Source organism: Chlorocebus sabaeus, chromosome 18 (genome assembly GCF_047675955.1).
Source record: "Chlorocebus sabaeus isolate Y175 chromosome 18, mChlSab1.0.hap1, whole genome shotgun sequence".
Taxonomy (NCBI): Eukaryota; Metazoa; Chordata; class Mammalia; order Primates; family Cercopithecidae; genus Chlorocebus; species Chlorocebus sabaeus.
Genome location: NC_132921.1, coordinates 32,914,311 through 32,927,474, shown reverse-complemented (window position 1 = coordinate 32,927,474; position 13,164 = coordinate 32,914,311). Strand labels below are relative to the sequence as shown.

General features: G+C 42.2%; 1 protein-coding gene across 3 annotated transcripts in view; it reads right to left on the bottom strand.

Moving 5' to 3' along the window:
- Window positions 1-13,164, bottom strand: part of MYO5B (myosin VB) — a 381,273-nt gene that overhangs the window by 220,155 nt on the left and 147,954 nt on the right. For all 3 annotated transcript variants that reach the window (XM_007974050.3, XM_073006323.1, XM_037982326.2), the window contains exons 3-4: window positions 11,798-11,969; window positions 8,838-8,982 (exon numbers count right to left, since the gene is read on the bottom strand). In XM_007974050.3, the coding sequence (XP_007972241.3) occupies window positions 8,838-8,982; window positions 11,798-11,969 (317 nt within the window). The remainder of the gene's footprint in view (window positions 1-8,837; window positions 8,983-11,797; window positions 11,970-13,164) is intronic.

Below are 13,164 nucleotides of genomic sequence, written 5' to 3'. Positions count from 1 at the left end.
AGATAAGGGGTTACCTGGGGGTGGAGGGAGACTTTGAAAAAAGAAAAAACACAAGAAAACTTTGGGAGTTAAGGAAATGTTTGCTATCTTGATTATGGTGATGGTTTCAGGGGTGTATACTATACAATGTCTAATTGTATGTGCAATTTAATGTGTGTGACTTCACTTTAAATATGTGCAGTTTATTGCTATTTACATCCCACTAAAGCTGTGATAAAAACAGTTCTTGAGTGTGCACGTGGGTGGGGCAGAGAAAGGGATGGAAATTTAGTGACTTGTAAACTTATAGTAAGTCAGCAACATGAAACACCTGCCAAAAATAAATGCATTTGCAGGGTCTGTCAGAAATTCTGCATGAGTACCACATCACCTCACACCCTATAGACCACATCCAGCAACCATCATCATCAGACAGAAAGACCAGATGACATCTCAGGGTGGCCAGACAGGAGAGTGTCAGAAAAGCCATGCTCATAAGGAGTGGCAGTGGGAGCCAGGAGGCTTGGGCCAGAGTTGGGGGCAAGGACAGAAGGGGCTGCCATATAAGAAAATGACTATTATCCTGGACAGCTGCACAGGAAGAGCTAAGATCCATGGGTGAAGGCAAATGGATACTCAGCAGAGTGCTGTGTGATAGAGAAACTCCTGACAATGAAAGCTGTTAAAAATGTAACACATTTGAGAAAGTCTCCTATACTGGAAACGGTAGGGCAGCATCTAAAAGACCACTTGCCCAGAACACAGTATCCTGCACAACTAATTTCCGCTGGGTGACGCAGGCTCTCTCCTTTCTAATATGCTGTGCTTCTCCAGGTAAAATAGTGAATATTAAGAAACTAAAATATCTCTTAGCTCTATGATTTCAATTTGAGATTTAACCTCACAAATCATGTTGGGTACACTGCAGATACACAACTGTTAATAATATTTATGACCTCTGCAGGGTCACAGAAGGCAGGCAAAGGAAACTGCTTCTCCTATTCTTTCCTAAATGCACAATTTTAAAAGATGGCAATAACCATTTACTATCAATTTCTCTTAAAATAGGGATGTCATCATTAGCCATATTCACTGCACACTTAAATAACTTTCCCCTACTCAGAAAGTTTAACAGTAAAACTAGCAATTTGAATATGATAGGTAGACACAAACAATAATACCATCTAAGAAACTGAAAAGGATCAAAACAATTTCACAAAACCTTAGTGCTGTAGCATCCCTAGGGGAGGAAGATAGGTGTGCACTGGCATGGCTGTGCAGGAGGTCACAGAACAAGAGACCCAGGTGAGCAGGGAACAACAGGGACAGGTGAACAGCCCAGAACATCCCAGGAAGGAATCTGAATGTGGAATGCTCAGGGCATGTTCAAGAAATGAGACAATGCCAGAGAAGAGATTAAAAACCATTCCTGTGTTCTTGAGCATCTCTTATACCTTGTCCTAAAGCAATTCTGACGAACCCTTACTTGAAATTATATTGAACAGGAAAGAAAACTTCATCCAAAATTCAGGGCTGACTGAAGTCCTGGTTTCAGACTTTACTATAAAATTCACCCAGTCATTGCTCCCTACTCACTGACCTTCCCAGGGACTCCACTATTCACTGTACTCAACCATAGGCCATGAATCTGTCAACTATAACAACTATACCCAAAGTCTTACAGCACTCAAGAGCTTTCAAAGGTTCCTCATGACTTCTCACTGGATCCAAGCTCCTCTCAGAAGCAAGGCCAATGTTCTCCTCAAAGTGTGAAGATGCTGAGAACCACAGAGGTCAGATAATTTACCGCTGGACACATGGCAGGTTGGGAGAGATGAGGTTATCAGGGACAAACCCCTGCATACTCCTGCACAGCACACTACGTCCAGGAAAAACCTGGCTCCACGCTCACATCAGCATGACATTCTCTCACTGAAAACCTGAGGCTCAGTTAGGAAGCACTCCACATCCCCAACCTCCCCAAACCATGAATAACCAGAATAACAAAACACCTTATGCCAAAACTGAAGGAAGAAACCGACGTTTTATTTAACACTTGATCTCAAAGCAACATGAAGATTTAGGTCACCTCTGTATAATTCTTTTTGAAAGACATATTTCCAAAGATCCAATTTCAATAGAATCTGCAGCCTGGAGGTGATTGTAAAAGTCCTAAGTCTATTCTCAGGCATCCCAGAGTATTCCATCCCCATCACTAGGAAGATAAAGTTGTCACTTCTATTTTTAATGGTTGTTTTGACCTCCAAAAATGGAAAATGCATAGCTTCCTCGCTCCCTTTCCTTTGTGCAACATATTTCCACAATCAGGAACTTCTCTCATTGCCCTGAGGAGTCAATGTGTTCACTAAGGGTTGTCCTGGCAACAGAGGACAGCCTCTCACTTCCACTCATACGATCAGCCTTGCAACCTCTTCCCTCCTGTTTACCAAAGAAGGACACTTTTGGCTTTTTCACTATGGACACTCATTTCCATATTGCTTCCCTGGAAGACCATCAAATTCTCTACATGCTCTTCACACTTATGGGGATCCAAGTCGAGCAAGAGACCCTCTTCCAAGAGCGCAACCAGGACCATTAACTAGAATCCCTATCCTTGTCAAGCATAGGCTCTCACCCTCATGGGCTCCAAACCCTGTCCTCCAGGATGGCTCTCACTCTGGTAAGCGTGCATTTCATTCCTCACCAGTCCCACCCTCCAAAGGCTTCCGAGCTGCACACTCCTGCCTGGACCCCAGGCAATAGCAATCTCATCTTTCATTATTAGTCACAGCTGGCAACACAGCAGAGACAGACGGGAATGTGGGTGCTCTATTACTTTGGCTACCTGAGCAAATAGATTTGCTCTGCAGCGTCCCCACTCCCTTTCAGGGCGGCGGGGTGGGGGGGTGGGGAAGGTGGGTGGGAAACAGTACAAATAAAACACACGGCTCAAAAAAGCAATCAGACACGGCCAGCCAAATAAGACGGCACACTCCCACCAACAAGGCTGGAAAACACACCAAAACTGTAAGGACAAAGATCTATCCCTTTTGCCCCTCAGTGCTACTTGGGGGACCAGAATCTGCTCTGTTCTGACAAGACTGTCTGGGGTTGAGCAGACAAAATTTAGAGAGGCAGTAGGGCTTCTTTGCTAATGCAGGAGGCTCTGGGGCAAACAGATTGGGTCTAAATTCCATTGCTACCCATTAAGGGAAGTAGAACACCTTCTTGGCTAATACAGGAAGCATTGGGCAATCAGATTGGGTCTGGGTTCCATCTCTGCCCATTTAGGGAGGTAGTACCATTTTTCTTAGCTAATGGAGGAAGCTGTGCAGCAAACACAGGGTCTGAACTCCATCTGTACCCAGTTACTGTTTTCATGACCTTGGAGAACTATTCAGCATCCAAAAGTCTCTATCCTCATCTGTATTGTGGGGATAACTAATCTCAGACAGCAACTCTGAGAACTAAATGCATTAATGAATCAATTATTCCTATTCTTTCTTGAGCACCAATTACATGCCCTGGGGTAAAGCATGGAAGATAAAAGAAACAGAACATAACACTGTGCCACATAGTCTCATACTTTATAATTCCCTGCCTTTCATCCACGTGATACAGATAAGTTATTTCCACAACAAGCTAAGCTTCTCATGAGAAAGTATTCTTATCCTTGGAAATGTACAGGAATATGGAGAAGAAAAGGATCATTAAGAAATAGGACCCATCAGAGAAAAGATTTTCTTTGAACATCTCTTATATCATATTATTTCCTTATCCAAGACACTAAAATTTCTCCATTGCTCTATGCGTTTCCCAAACAGTGTTGCACAGAACATTAGTCCCTTGAAATAATCTTTGAAAATAGTTTTGTGTCTAAATATGATTTGCAAACCCAGCATAATGGATCCCTATCTTGGAAACTCAGAAGGCGTGTCAACATAAAGGCTCTGAGAAGCTCTGCCTTAAAGGAAGACGTTTAACTTGGTTAATCCACGGTTTCCCAAACTCGTTTGGCCACCTTTGTACTCTGTTAATAGAATAACACTTCTTCCCCGAAGTTCACCCCAGCCTGCAAAGGCCTCCACAGTCTGGCTTCACCTTGTTTCTAATTTCACAGCCCAGAACTCCCCTGCAGATCCATTCACCACGCAGGTTAAACTTGCCTAGGTACAGTCTTCTGACCATGTCTTTTTGTTTACAATAGCTTTATTAAATTATCATTCACAGAACACACAATTCACTCATTTACAGCGTATAATTCTATGATTTTTAGTACATTTGCCGAGTTGTACATCCAGCGACACAACCAATTTTTAGAACACTTCATCACCCCCCCCAAAACCACCCCAACAAAAAACATACCTCTTAGAAATCACTCTCTGAGTGTGATTTTGCCTCAAACTCCAGCCCTAGGCAACTATAAATCTACTTTCTGTCTCTATAGATTTGCCCATTCTGGACATTTTATAGAAATGGAATCAGACAACACGTGGTCTTTTGTATCAGGCTTCTTTGATTTAGCATATTTTCAAGGTTTATCATTGTGGTAGCATGTATCAGTTCTCTGTTCCCTTTTATGGCCAGTAATATTCCATTGTATGGATATTCCTCATTTGGTTTATCCATTTGTCAGGTGATGAACATTTAAGTTGTTTCCACCTTTTGGCTATTGTGAATAACGCTGCTAAGAACATGTGTAAGTTTTTGTGTAAATATGTGTTTCCAGGCCGGGTACAGAGGCTCGCGCCTATAATCCCAGCACTTTGGGAGGACGAGGCAGGTGGATCACCTGAGGTCAGGAGTTCGAGACCAGCCTGGTCAACAAGGCAAAACCCTGTCTCTACTAAAAATATAAAAATTAGCTGGGTGTGGTGGCAGGTGCCTGTAATCCTAGCTCGGAAGGCTGAGGCAGGAGAATTGCTTGAATCTGGGAGGCGGAGGTTGCAGTGAGCTGAGATTGCACCATTGCACTCCAGCCTAGGCAACAAGAGTGAAACTCATCTCAAAAAACAAACCAAAAAAAATGTGTTTTCATTTCTCTTGGGTGCATACCTAAGAACAGAATTGCTGGGTCATAGGGGGATTTTTTTTTTACTTTTTGAAAAACCATCAGACTATTTGCCACAGCAGTTGCACCAATTTACATTCCCACTAGCAGTGTGTGAGAATTCAAATTTCTTCACATCCTTGCCAACACTAGTTATCATATCTTTGATTGTAGACATCCTAGTGTAAGGCAGTATCTTGAGGTTTTGTGATACCTTTTGATGCCCCACTTCTGAGGTCATGGTCCACTACTCCATCCACCTAGAGGCCCTCTTCTCACTCTATGCATCCTACCAATTCATCAAGACCCAGCTAAAAATCCTAGTTTTCTTGGACGATCTGTGACATTAGGTCTTCAAACTCAATTTAAATGACACCGTGGCACAGTTTCTACTTATACTTCCTGCAGTTATAGGCTTCTTGGCCGACGTATGTCTTCTCTCTCCCATCAGACAGTGAGCCCCTTAAGAAGCAGGGTGAGGTCTTATATTTCCTAGTGGCCAGTATTCAGCCTATCGAATAACTGATACTTTATAAACATCTGCTGATAATGATTTGATGGAAGACCTGAGGCTGAAGTTGAGGAAGGTAAAATGAGGGAGTGGGCCTTCTGGGTCTCAGATGGGGAAGGAGGAGTAGGAAAGCACAGAGCTAAGCAGTGGAGGTCAGCCCCTTCCTCACAGGATTCTCATGCAGTGGACAGAATTCATGAAAATGATGTTTCATAGGATTTTAACACCCCCTTTTTCTTCACTGTGAATCTGTATTCACCCTCAAGCCCAGACTTGGTAAATATGACAGAGATAGGGCCAGTGAACGATTCGATTCTCTTCTCTTACTGATATCTCCTCTAACTTTCCTCCAAGCACTAGCAGTTCTCTCCTGGAACTCTTGGTGGGTGGGTGTGTGTGAGGGGGAATAAAGACTTAGCCCCTCATGCTCTCACAGAGTCTCCCCACCCACTCAAAGCATCAAGAGTCTCTGTGTGAGCCACATCAAGAAAGAAAATCGAGTCCCCGGTGAATGAAGAGAATCACTGAGTCCAAGGCCACCTGAGCTGTAGTCTCCAAAGACTGAAAACTATTAATGTTAGTTTCTTACACCTTTCATTTCACCCAGCTGTTAGGAAGGCTCAAATTCAAAGTACACTGTGCTAGCCTATGGCTACTTGAACCACATAATTATTTCAATGACTACTGATGAGTCAGAAAAAGCACAACACAGTTGACAGGTACTGTTGAATGAATGTGTTCTAGTATTCAAAACTGATAGAGAAGGCCCATACAGGAAATACAGCAAAAACTTGTCCTGCATCAATGGGTCACCCTTCTTTCTTGGCTCAACAGATTCTGCTGAGGCTTCCAATGTACCTCTCAGATCAATAACAGAAACCCTGAGCTGCTGACAACAGAACTAATTCAAAAATAGCTCTCAGATGGCCGTGGTGGCTCACACCTGTAATCCTAACACTTTGAGAGGCTGAGGTGGTGGATTACCTGAGGTCAGAAGTTCGAGACCAGCCTGGCCAACATGATGAAACCCCATCTCTACTAAAAATACAAATATTAGCCAGGTGTGGTTACCCATGCCTATAATCCCAGTTACTCAGGAGGCTGAGGCAGGAGAATTGCTTGAACCCGGGGCGCAGAGGCTGCAGTAAGCTGATATCATACCACTTCACTCCAGCCTGAGTGAAAGAGCAAAACTCCATATCAAAAAAGAAAAAAACCAAAAAACAAAAAAACTCTCCCCTGTGGCCACATGTGCTGGTCTTCCTACTTCTAATGTATGTTCGTAAGAAAAAATTGCACAAGAACTTCAGCAAAATTAGGGACCCAGTGGTAAAACAAGTATAAACTTTAAAACCTTAAAGAAAATCCTTAAGGAAGCGATCCCAGTTCAGCTTTAACATCCAAACTCTCTACTGTTAAATTCATTGCCCTAGGGCAAGACCATATCACCACTATCACCCCAGACTCCCACACATCCCCTTCCCCATAATGGGTGCAAAGGTCCCAAGCAAGTGAAATAACCCAAGTGTAGGATAACCATGGACTCAGCTTCAGGCATTGCAGGGAAGAACACAGGAATCTTGTCAAGAGGGTCTGTAGGCTGGATAAAGCTAGAAGATTCCTCAGGATGAAAAGCTAAAAGATTCTCAAGTCTACAGTGGTCCATAAGCAGCTTTGATGAAGAATGGAAACTTGTGACATGCCTAAGTGCAATGGCTAAGAGAATGGGATGAAAGCAACCAAATGTGAAGGCCATTCATGACAGGACAAGTCTTAGAGAGTTTTCAGAGCTGTTGGCATGGTAGAACATGGTAAGAACCAAGCCACACCCACCTTCTCTTTCAGAACCATAAATAAACCATCTTCTAAAGGAGGAAAGAGTGTTGCCGTTCTCACATGAAGTGCATGTAGACTCGGGTGAATAGATTCTTCCAAAGCACAGAATCCTTTCAGTTCCCAGGCCTCCCTCCTCTGTGCCATACCCATGGCCTCCAACAGAAACTTACGCATAGGCTGCATACTGTGCAACATGCTAATGCTCATTCTTCTCTCCACACAATCTTCTGAACCACACACAATTGAGTAGGAAGTGCACGTCAATGAGTTGCCAAGCTAACAGACTTTTACTTGAGCCTTGATAGCAGATTAAGATAGTGTGTGGTCTTTCATTTGGCTTTAGAGAAAAGTCAAAGGTTGCAATAATTTTAGCTCCACTCTTTGGAGAAATAGTTACAGATCATTCTATTAGATTTTTCAGCTCTCCAATCAGTGCTTATTTTGAATACATCACTGAGTATCTATAATGAAGCAGACCTTTTATATATTGATCTCTACAGCCAGCAATAAAGCACTATAAATCTGCATGGACGCCCATAAAACAGTCTTCCCTCATGGAAACTTTCACTGGGATGAAAATGATACCCTGCAATCCACTGAAGCACAGACCACCTAGAATGGGATTCTCCCCCTATAAAAATCACTAACTCCTTTTACTAAGTTAATCTAAATAGCTTTCCTTCTCCAAAAAGACTTTGCTATATGTTGCCAGCTCCAAAAAATGTTCTCTAGAGGTGACGAGAAAAACTTGGCTGAAAGAATCTAGCATTTTAGCATTAACTGAGAACTGCATTTCCCCCAAAACACTGATAAAGCTCTCTCTCCCTACTTTATGCTGAAGTTACAGCCCATCACCCAACCCATTTTCTGACAAACAGACCTGCTATTTTTCAGAGTGAAAAGAATAACAGCAATAAGGAGAAGATCTACTTAAATACCTAAACAGAGCTCCACTTCCAGGCTAAAAACCCCAAACCACTATGCACAGCTGCCAGTTTGAAACTTCAGTTTCTGCCCTCCAGTGCTTGGCATCTCAAGAAGTTGTCAAGCAGTCTTGGTTTCTTCAAAAGGGAGTCTTCAGTGAGACTAGCTGTAGATCAGGCTGGGGTAAGTGAATGGAGATGCTATCAAATGAATTATATTATACCATGAAGGGAGGAAAAGGGGCCAAAAGGAAGTCAAAGAGAGATGAAATGCAAGAGATTTATTCCATTGCTCAAAAAAGTGAAATAAGTCTAAAGAGTCACTGCTCTCCAAGTCTATGTTCAAGTTCAGAAGAATAAGATAAAGGCATGAGGAAATGAGGTAAGTAATAGAATTTGGGCTGCTTTGTTTCCAAGATGTTTCCCTCAATCCCAGTCTCACTAACTCATTGTAAGCATCAGCTGCAGAGGAAGGTAAAAACTCCCCTTCCTGCTCACTGACTACTGAGGAGGACTTCTGGGCTGAGGACATTCTCACCTGGCCATCTGCTTGTAGGCTTCTTCTGCCACAGCAAAGATGTGGGGGTCCATGTCTCCCATGTTTTGGCCACTGTAGGCATAGATGACATCTTGTCCATAGATTGGCAACTGTTCATAAGGATTAATGGCAACAAGTACAATACCTGCAAACAGACAAGGTGGTCAGATTCTGACAGCACAGCAGACACCTAGCATCAGCTCAGGGCAACCACCCATTCATACACATGCCAAAAACCAAAGAATGAGAGGGCAGCAGAACCAGTCTTAACCAATCAATCAGCTCAATCAAGGCTCATTTGTGTGCTTCAGGTCTCCAAATACCCTACAGCCTGGAATAAGCATACACGCATACACGCATACACACACACACACACACACACACACACACACACACACACACACAAATGCTAAAATAAATTGAGTTCATAAAATAGACATGTGCAAGGTATTCCAGGATCAGAGAGAAGAGGATATTAAATTCTACCAGTGTATATTAGAGAGACTTAAAAATCCATCTCAGAACTAAAATCTGGGAAAGGATTATACATTTTCTTATTTGTATATTGGTTATCTTAACTAATATACAAATAACATGTGAACAGAGAATACAATTTACCTATCTTGAGATCTAATCTTGGCTCAGCCAACTATGTTATTTTTGGCAATTACTTCTCAGTACCTCAGTTTCCTCAACTGTTATATAAAATGGAGATAACAACTGCATTTATCTGGGACATCCTAAGGAAAAATGACGCATGGTGCAAGGGGAAATGCCAGGCATGGTGGCTCATGCCTCTAATCCCAGCACTTTGGGATGCTGAGGCAGGAGGATCATTTGAGGCCAGGAGTTTGAGACCAGCCTGGTTAACACAGTGAGACTTCTTCTCTACAAAAAAGTACTAGCTGGGCATGGTGGCATGGGCCTATAGTCCCAGCTACTCGAGGAGGCTGAGAGGAATGCTTAAGCCCAGGAGTCCAAGACTGCAGTGAGCTATGATGGCACCACTGTACTCCAGCCTGGATGACAGAGTGAGGCCCTGTCTTGAAAAAAAAAAAAAAAGAACACTTAAGACCAGTGCCTTGTATAGTAAGCACTGCATGTTTGCTATTTTTTATTATACCACATCTCAACTTTTTTCCCTTACACCTTGTGTCCCCTAAAGAATACACTGCAATGATGGACTCAGTAAATACGTGTTGATTGAGAAATCAGGAAATGCTATAAGGTTCAGATAATCTTTTATGAATGGGTGAGGCAGGTTGTTATTTGAGCCTATAGAAAGAAAAAAGTGTGAATTTGATCTTTCAGACAAGACAGAGAAATGCTTTTTTCTTTTCCAGCAGATCACATTCTGGATGTCAGAAGACCCATTGACTGAGGTACAAAAACCAGAAGCTTTTCTAGTCACTTGGGAAGGAGAAGGCGATGAAAGGGCGGCTGCTAAGATGGGAAGTCTCCAACATTGTGCTCCCTTCTGGTGTCTGTAAAGAGACGCTATGAACGCGAAGTGTAATAAACCAGATTATTCCACATAAAGGAGAAAGGGCCAGGGGTAAAAAAAAGACACTCAAGTCCTCTTGACAGAAGTTTGCCTGAAAAGACCAAAATACAAGGCCCAGAACCCTGATAAATTCCACTAATGTGACTAATCACTTGGAGAATCCTCTTAGGAACAGCCTCACAGGTTCTGCTTGTTATTGGAGTTCTGTAAGATTCTAACTCATGTAGCATGCAATTCACATTCCGTATCACACTCCGAAGTCACATGTTTTCCTTAAACATCCTGGCCCCTCCAGAGCAGCATCTAGTGCTTCCTGGATGACTCAGACTTCTGTGCCATTCAGTCACTCTGAACAGCTTGAACGGGAGGAGTCAAGATACATTTGGATAAATACATATAGCCACTAGGACATCTTAGAGGGGATTCCTTTAAAAACAGAACGTGATGGTCACTTATCTTTTTCTCCTAAAATAGAAGTCGAATTTTAAGTCTTCTTTTTGAGGTAAATATCTTATTAAAGGCTCTGATAATTGTCAATTTGTTTCAAATAAAACTCCCACCAGCAGTTGGCGTGAAGGAACTTTTGGGAAACCACAGCTCTCAAGCACTGGAATTAACCTGCTATTGACAGCTCCTGAAATCTGGAAGAAAAACTAACTTAGTAGCTAAAACTACGAATTCCAAACCAAAGTGGAATATAAAAGTGAAAAACCCTGAGTGCCTGAGGTGTCCCTTATGACGATGAGCAAGACCAGAGGGAACGTGCCAGGCGTTCCCACCCAGGACAAGACCACAAAGGAGCGACTCCCACAAAGAAGCCCTGCAGCCGGAATCCCCACCCAGATCCTCAATTTGCCTCTCAAACAACGGTTTGTAGGGTTCTATTTTCGCTATGCCATTTAGCAATACTCTTTAAAAAGAGAGAGAGAACAGAATTTGCAATATAGGAAAGGAGAAGTTTTAAGAAAATCAAATACAATTTCAGGACTGTTTAAGTATGTTATGCATTTTGCTCACTAATTTGACAAATACTCATTGGGTGTTATGTCAGTACAAACAGAGGCAAGTGAGATCACAGAAAAGCAGGCTTTTCAAGCAGAAAATAAAACAAGGCAAAACAAAACAAGGGTTTGGTGCTGAGAGCAGGCACCTAGCTCAGGCACGATGCTGTACTTACTCCTCTCCCAGGACTCCAAGGACTGAGCTAAGCCAGTCGCACCACATGGTGTGACCCATTTCTTCCCTGGTTGATCCATGATTAACACCAATCATCCCACAGAGACTGGGGCAGCCTAATTAAGCCACATTCACTGATTGCAAACCTTTCAAGGGTTTCAGAGGAGAGGTACTTACAAATGAGAGAGTGAAATGAGGACTCCTAAGCATTTGAGTTGAGCAAGTCTAAAGCTAGTAAGCACTTTCCAACACATGCAGCCAACAGATGCCCCCCACTTACCACAGTAAGTGTAGATATGGTTGGACTCCAGGAAACGGACCTTCAAATTATGCAAAACTGCAGGCTCATGAAGATAGCTAAGGGCAGTCAGGTCATTTTCTCCCACCAAGATATCTGGATTCCGTAAGAAGGGCAGCTGGTTGCGTTGTACGTCAATTGGGTATTCCAGAATCTAAGGACATGCAAGTAGCAGACACAAAAAGGTGGTTATGAAGCATTAAGTCTGTATTCAATGTCCTGTCTTCTTAGCTGGAATCACCATCTTAACGTGATAGTAAGTAATGAAGATAAATAATGTTTTAAAGAAAGACAAGCTGAACAAAATACCTGTGTTCCCATGGGAGACCAGTCCAGATGGAAAATTTGCTGGCAACATAACCCCACGATATTAAGGTAGAAGACTGACACACAGAGCTCAGGAAACATAACCAGTTCTAAGAGAGTGTTCTATTGCTTCTTAAGGGGAAAATACTGATTCTTTAATTTCAGTTGCAATTGGAGTGCTGTTCTTTCCCTCCATCTAGAAAAACTGCCTTGATTGGCCCCCATTTATTGCTGGTGCTTCATATACTCTCCCCCATTAACCAACACCATTTTTATTTGGATCATCTTGTATCTGATGAACTGCCCTCTATAAGCGACCTCAAGTTGAACCATTTGTGCATATATTTCTCCCCAACTAACTGCAAGTTCGTCTAGGGCAGTGATTTTGCTTTCACCTAAAATATATTAGGAGTTTGATATATATATATATATGCATAACCAGGGAGTAGGATTACACGTTTTAAGGTCAAATCTCAGATGCGAGGTGTTATCCTTGTATTCCTAGCACTTGGACAACATTAAGTACTCAAAAATGTTCATCGACAGGATACATTTGTAACTCTCAGTACCTGTATGCACACATGTACATCTACATGGGTAGTTTATAAGAAGGTCGTGGGATGTTTTTAAACATTTAAACAGGAGGAACTTGGCTGCTGCTCACCATATTTTATCTGAGTGCTAAGATTCTTATACTGTTCTTTAAAATCTTCTGGGATGCTTATAAAAAGTTTCCTGAGCCCAACTTACTTATCAGGAATTCTGAGGCAGGGTTCAGGAACCTGAAATTTAAAATACATTCCCAAGTTATTCTGATACAGGTGACTTTTAGATCATATTTTAAGAATTTCTATTTTACATAAACCTTTTAGGAAATTCCATGGACACAGACTCCATTTACTGGGGTAACGGTCAATTTTTAAGATAATATAAATATCAATGTTCCTCCCACCCCATTTTTAGAGGGACTTGGTTATCAAATCTTAAGGTATATTAATAAACCCAGCAATGAAAATGCTAAGATAGGCAGATAAATCAAGTGT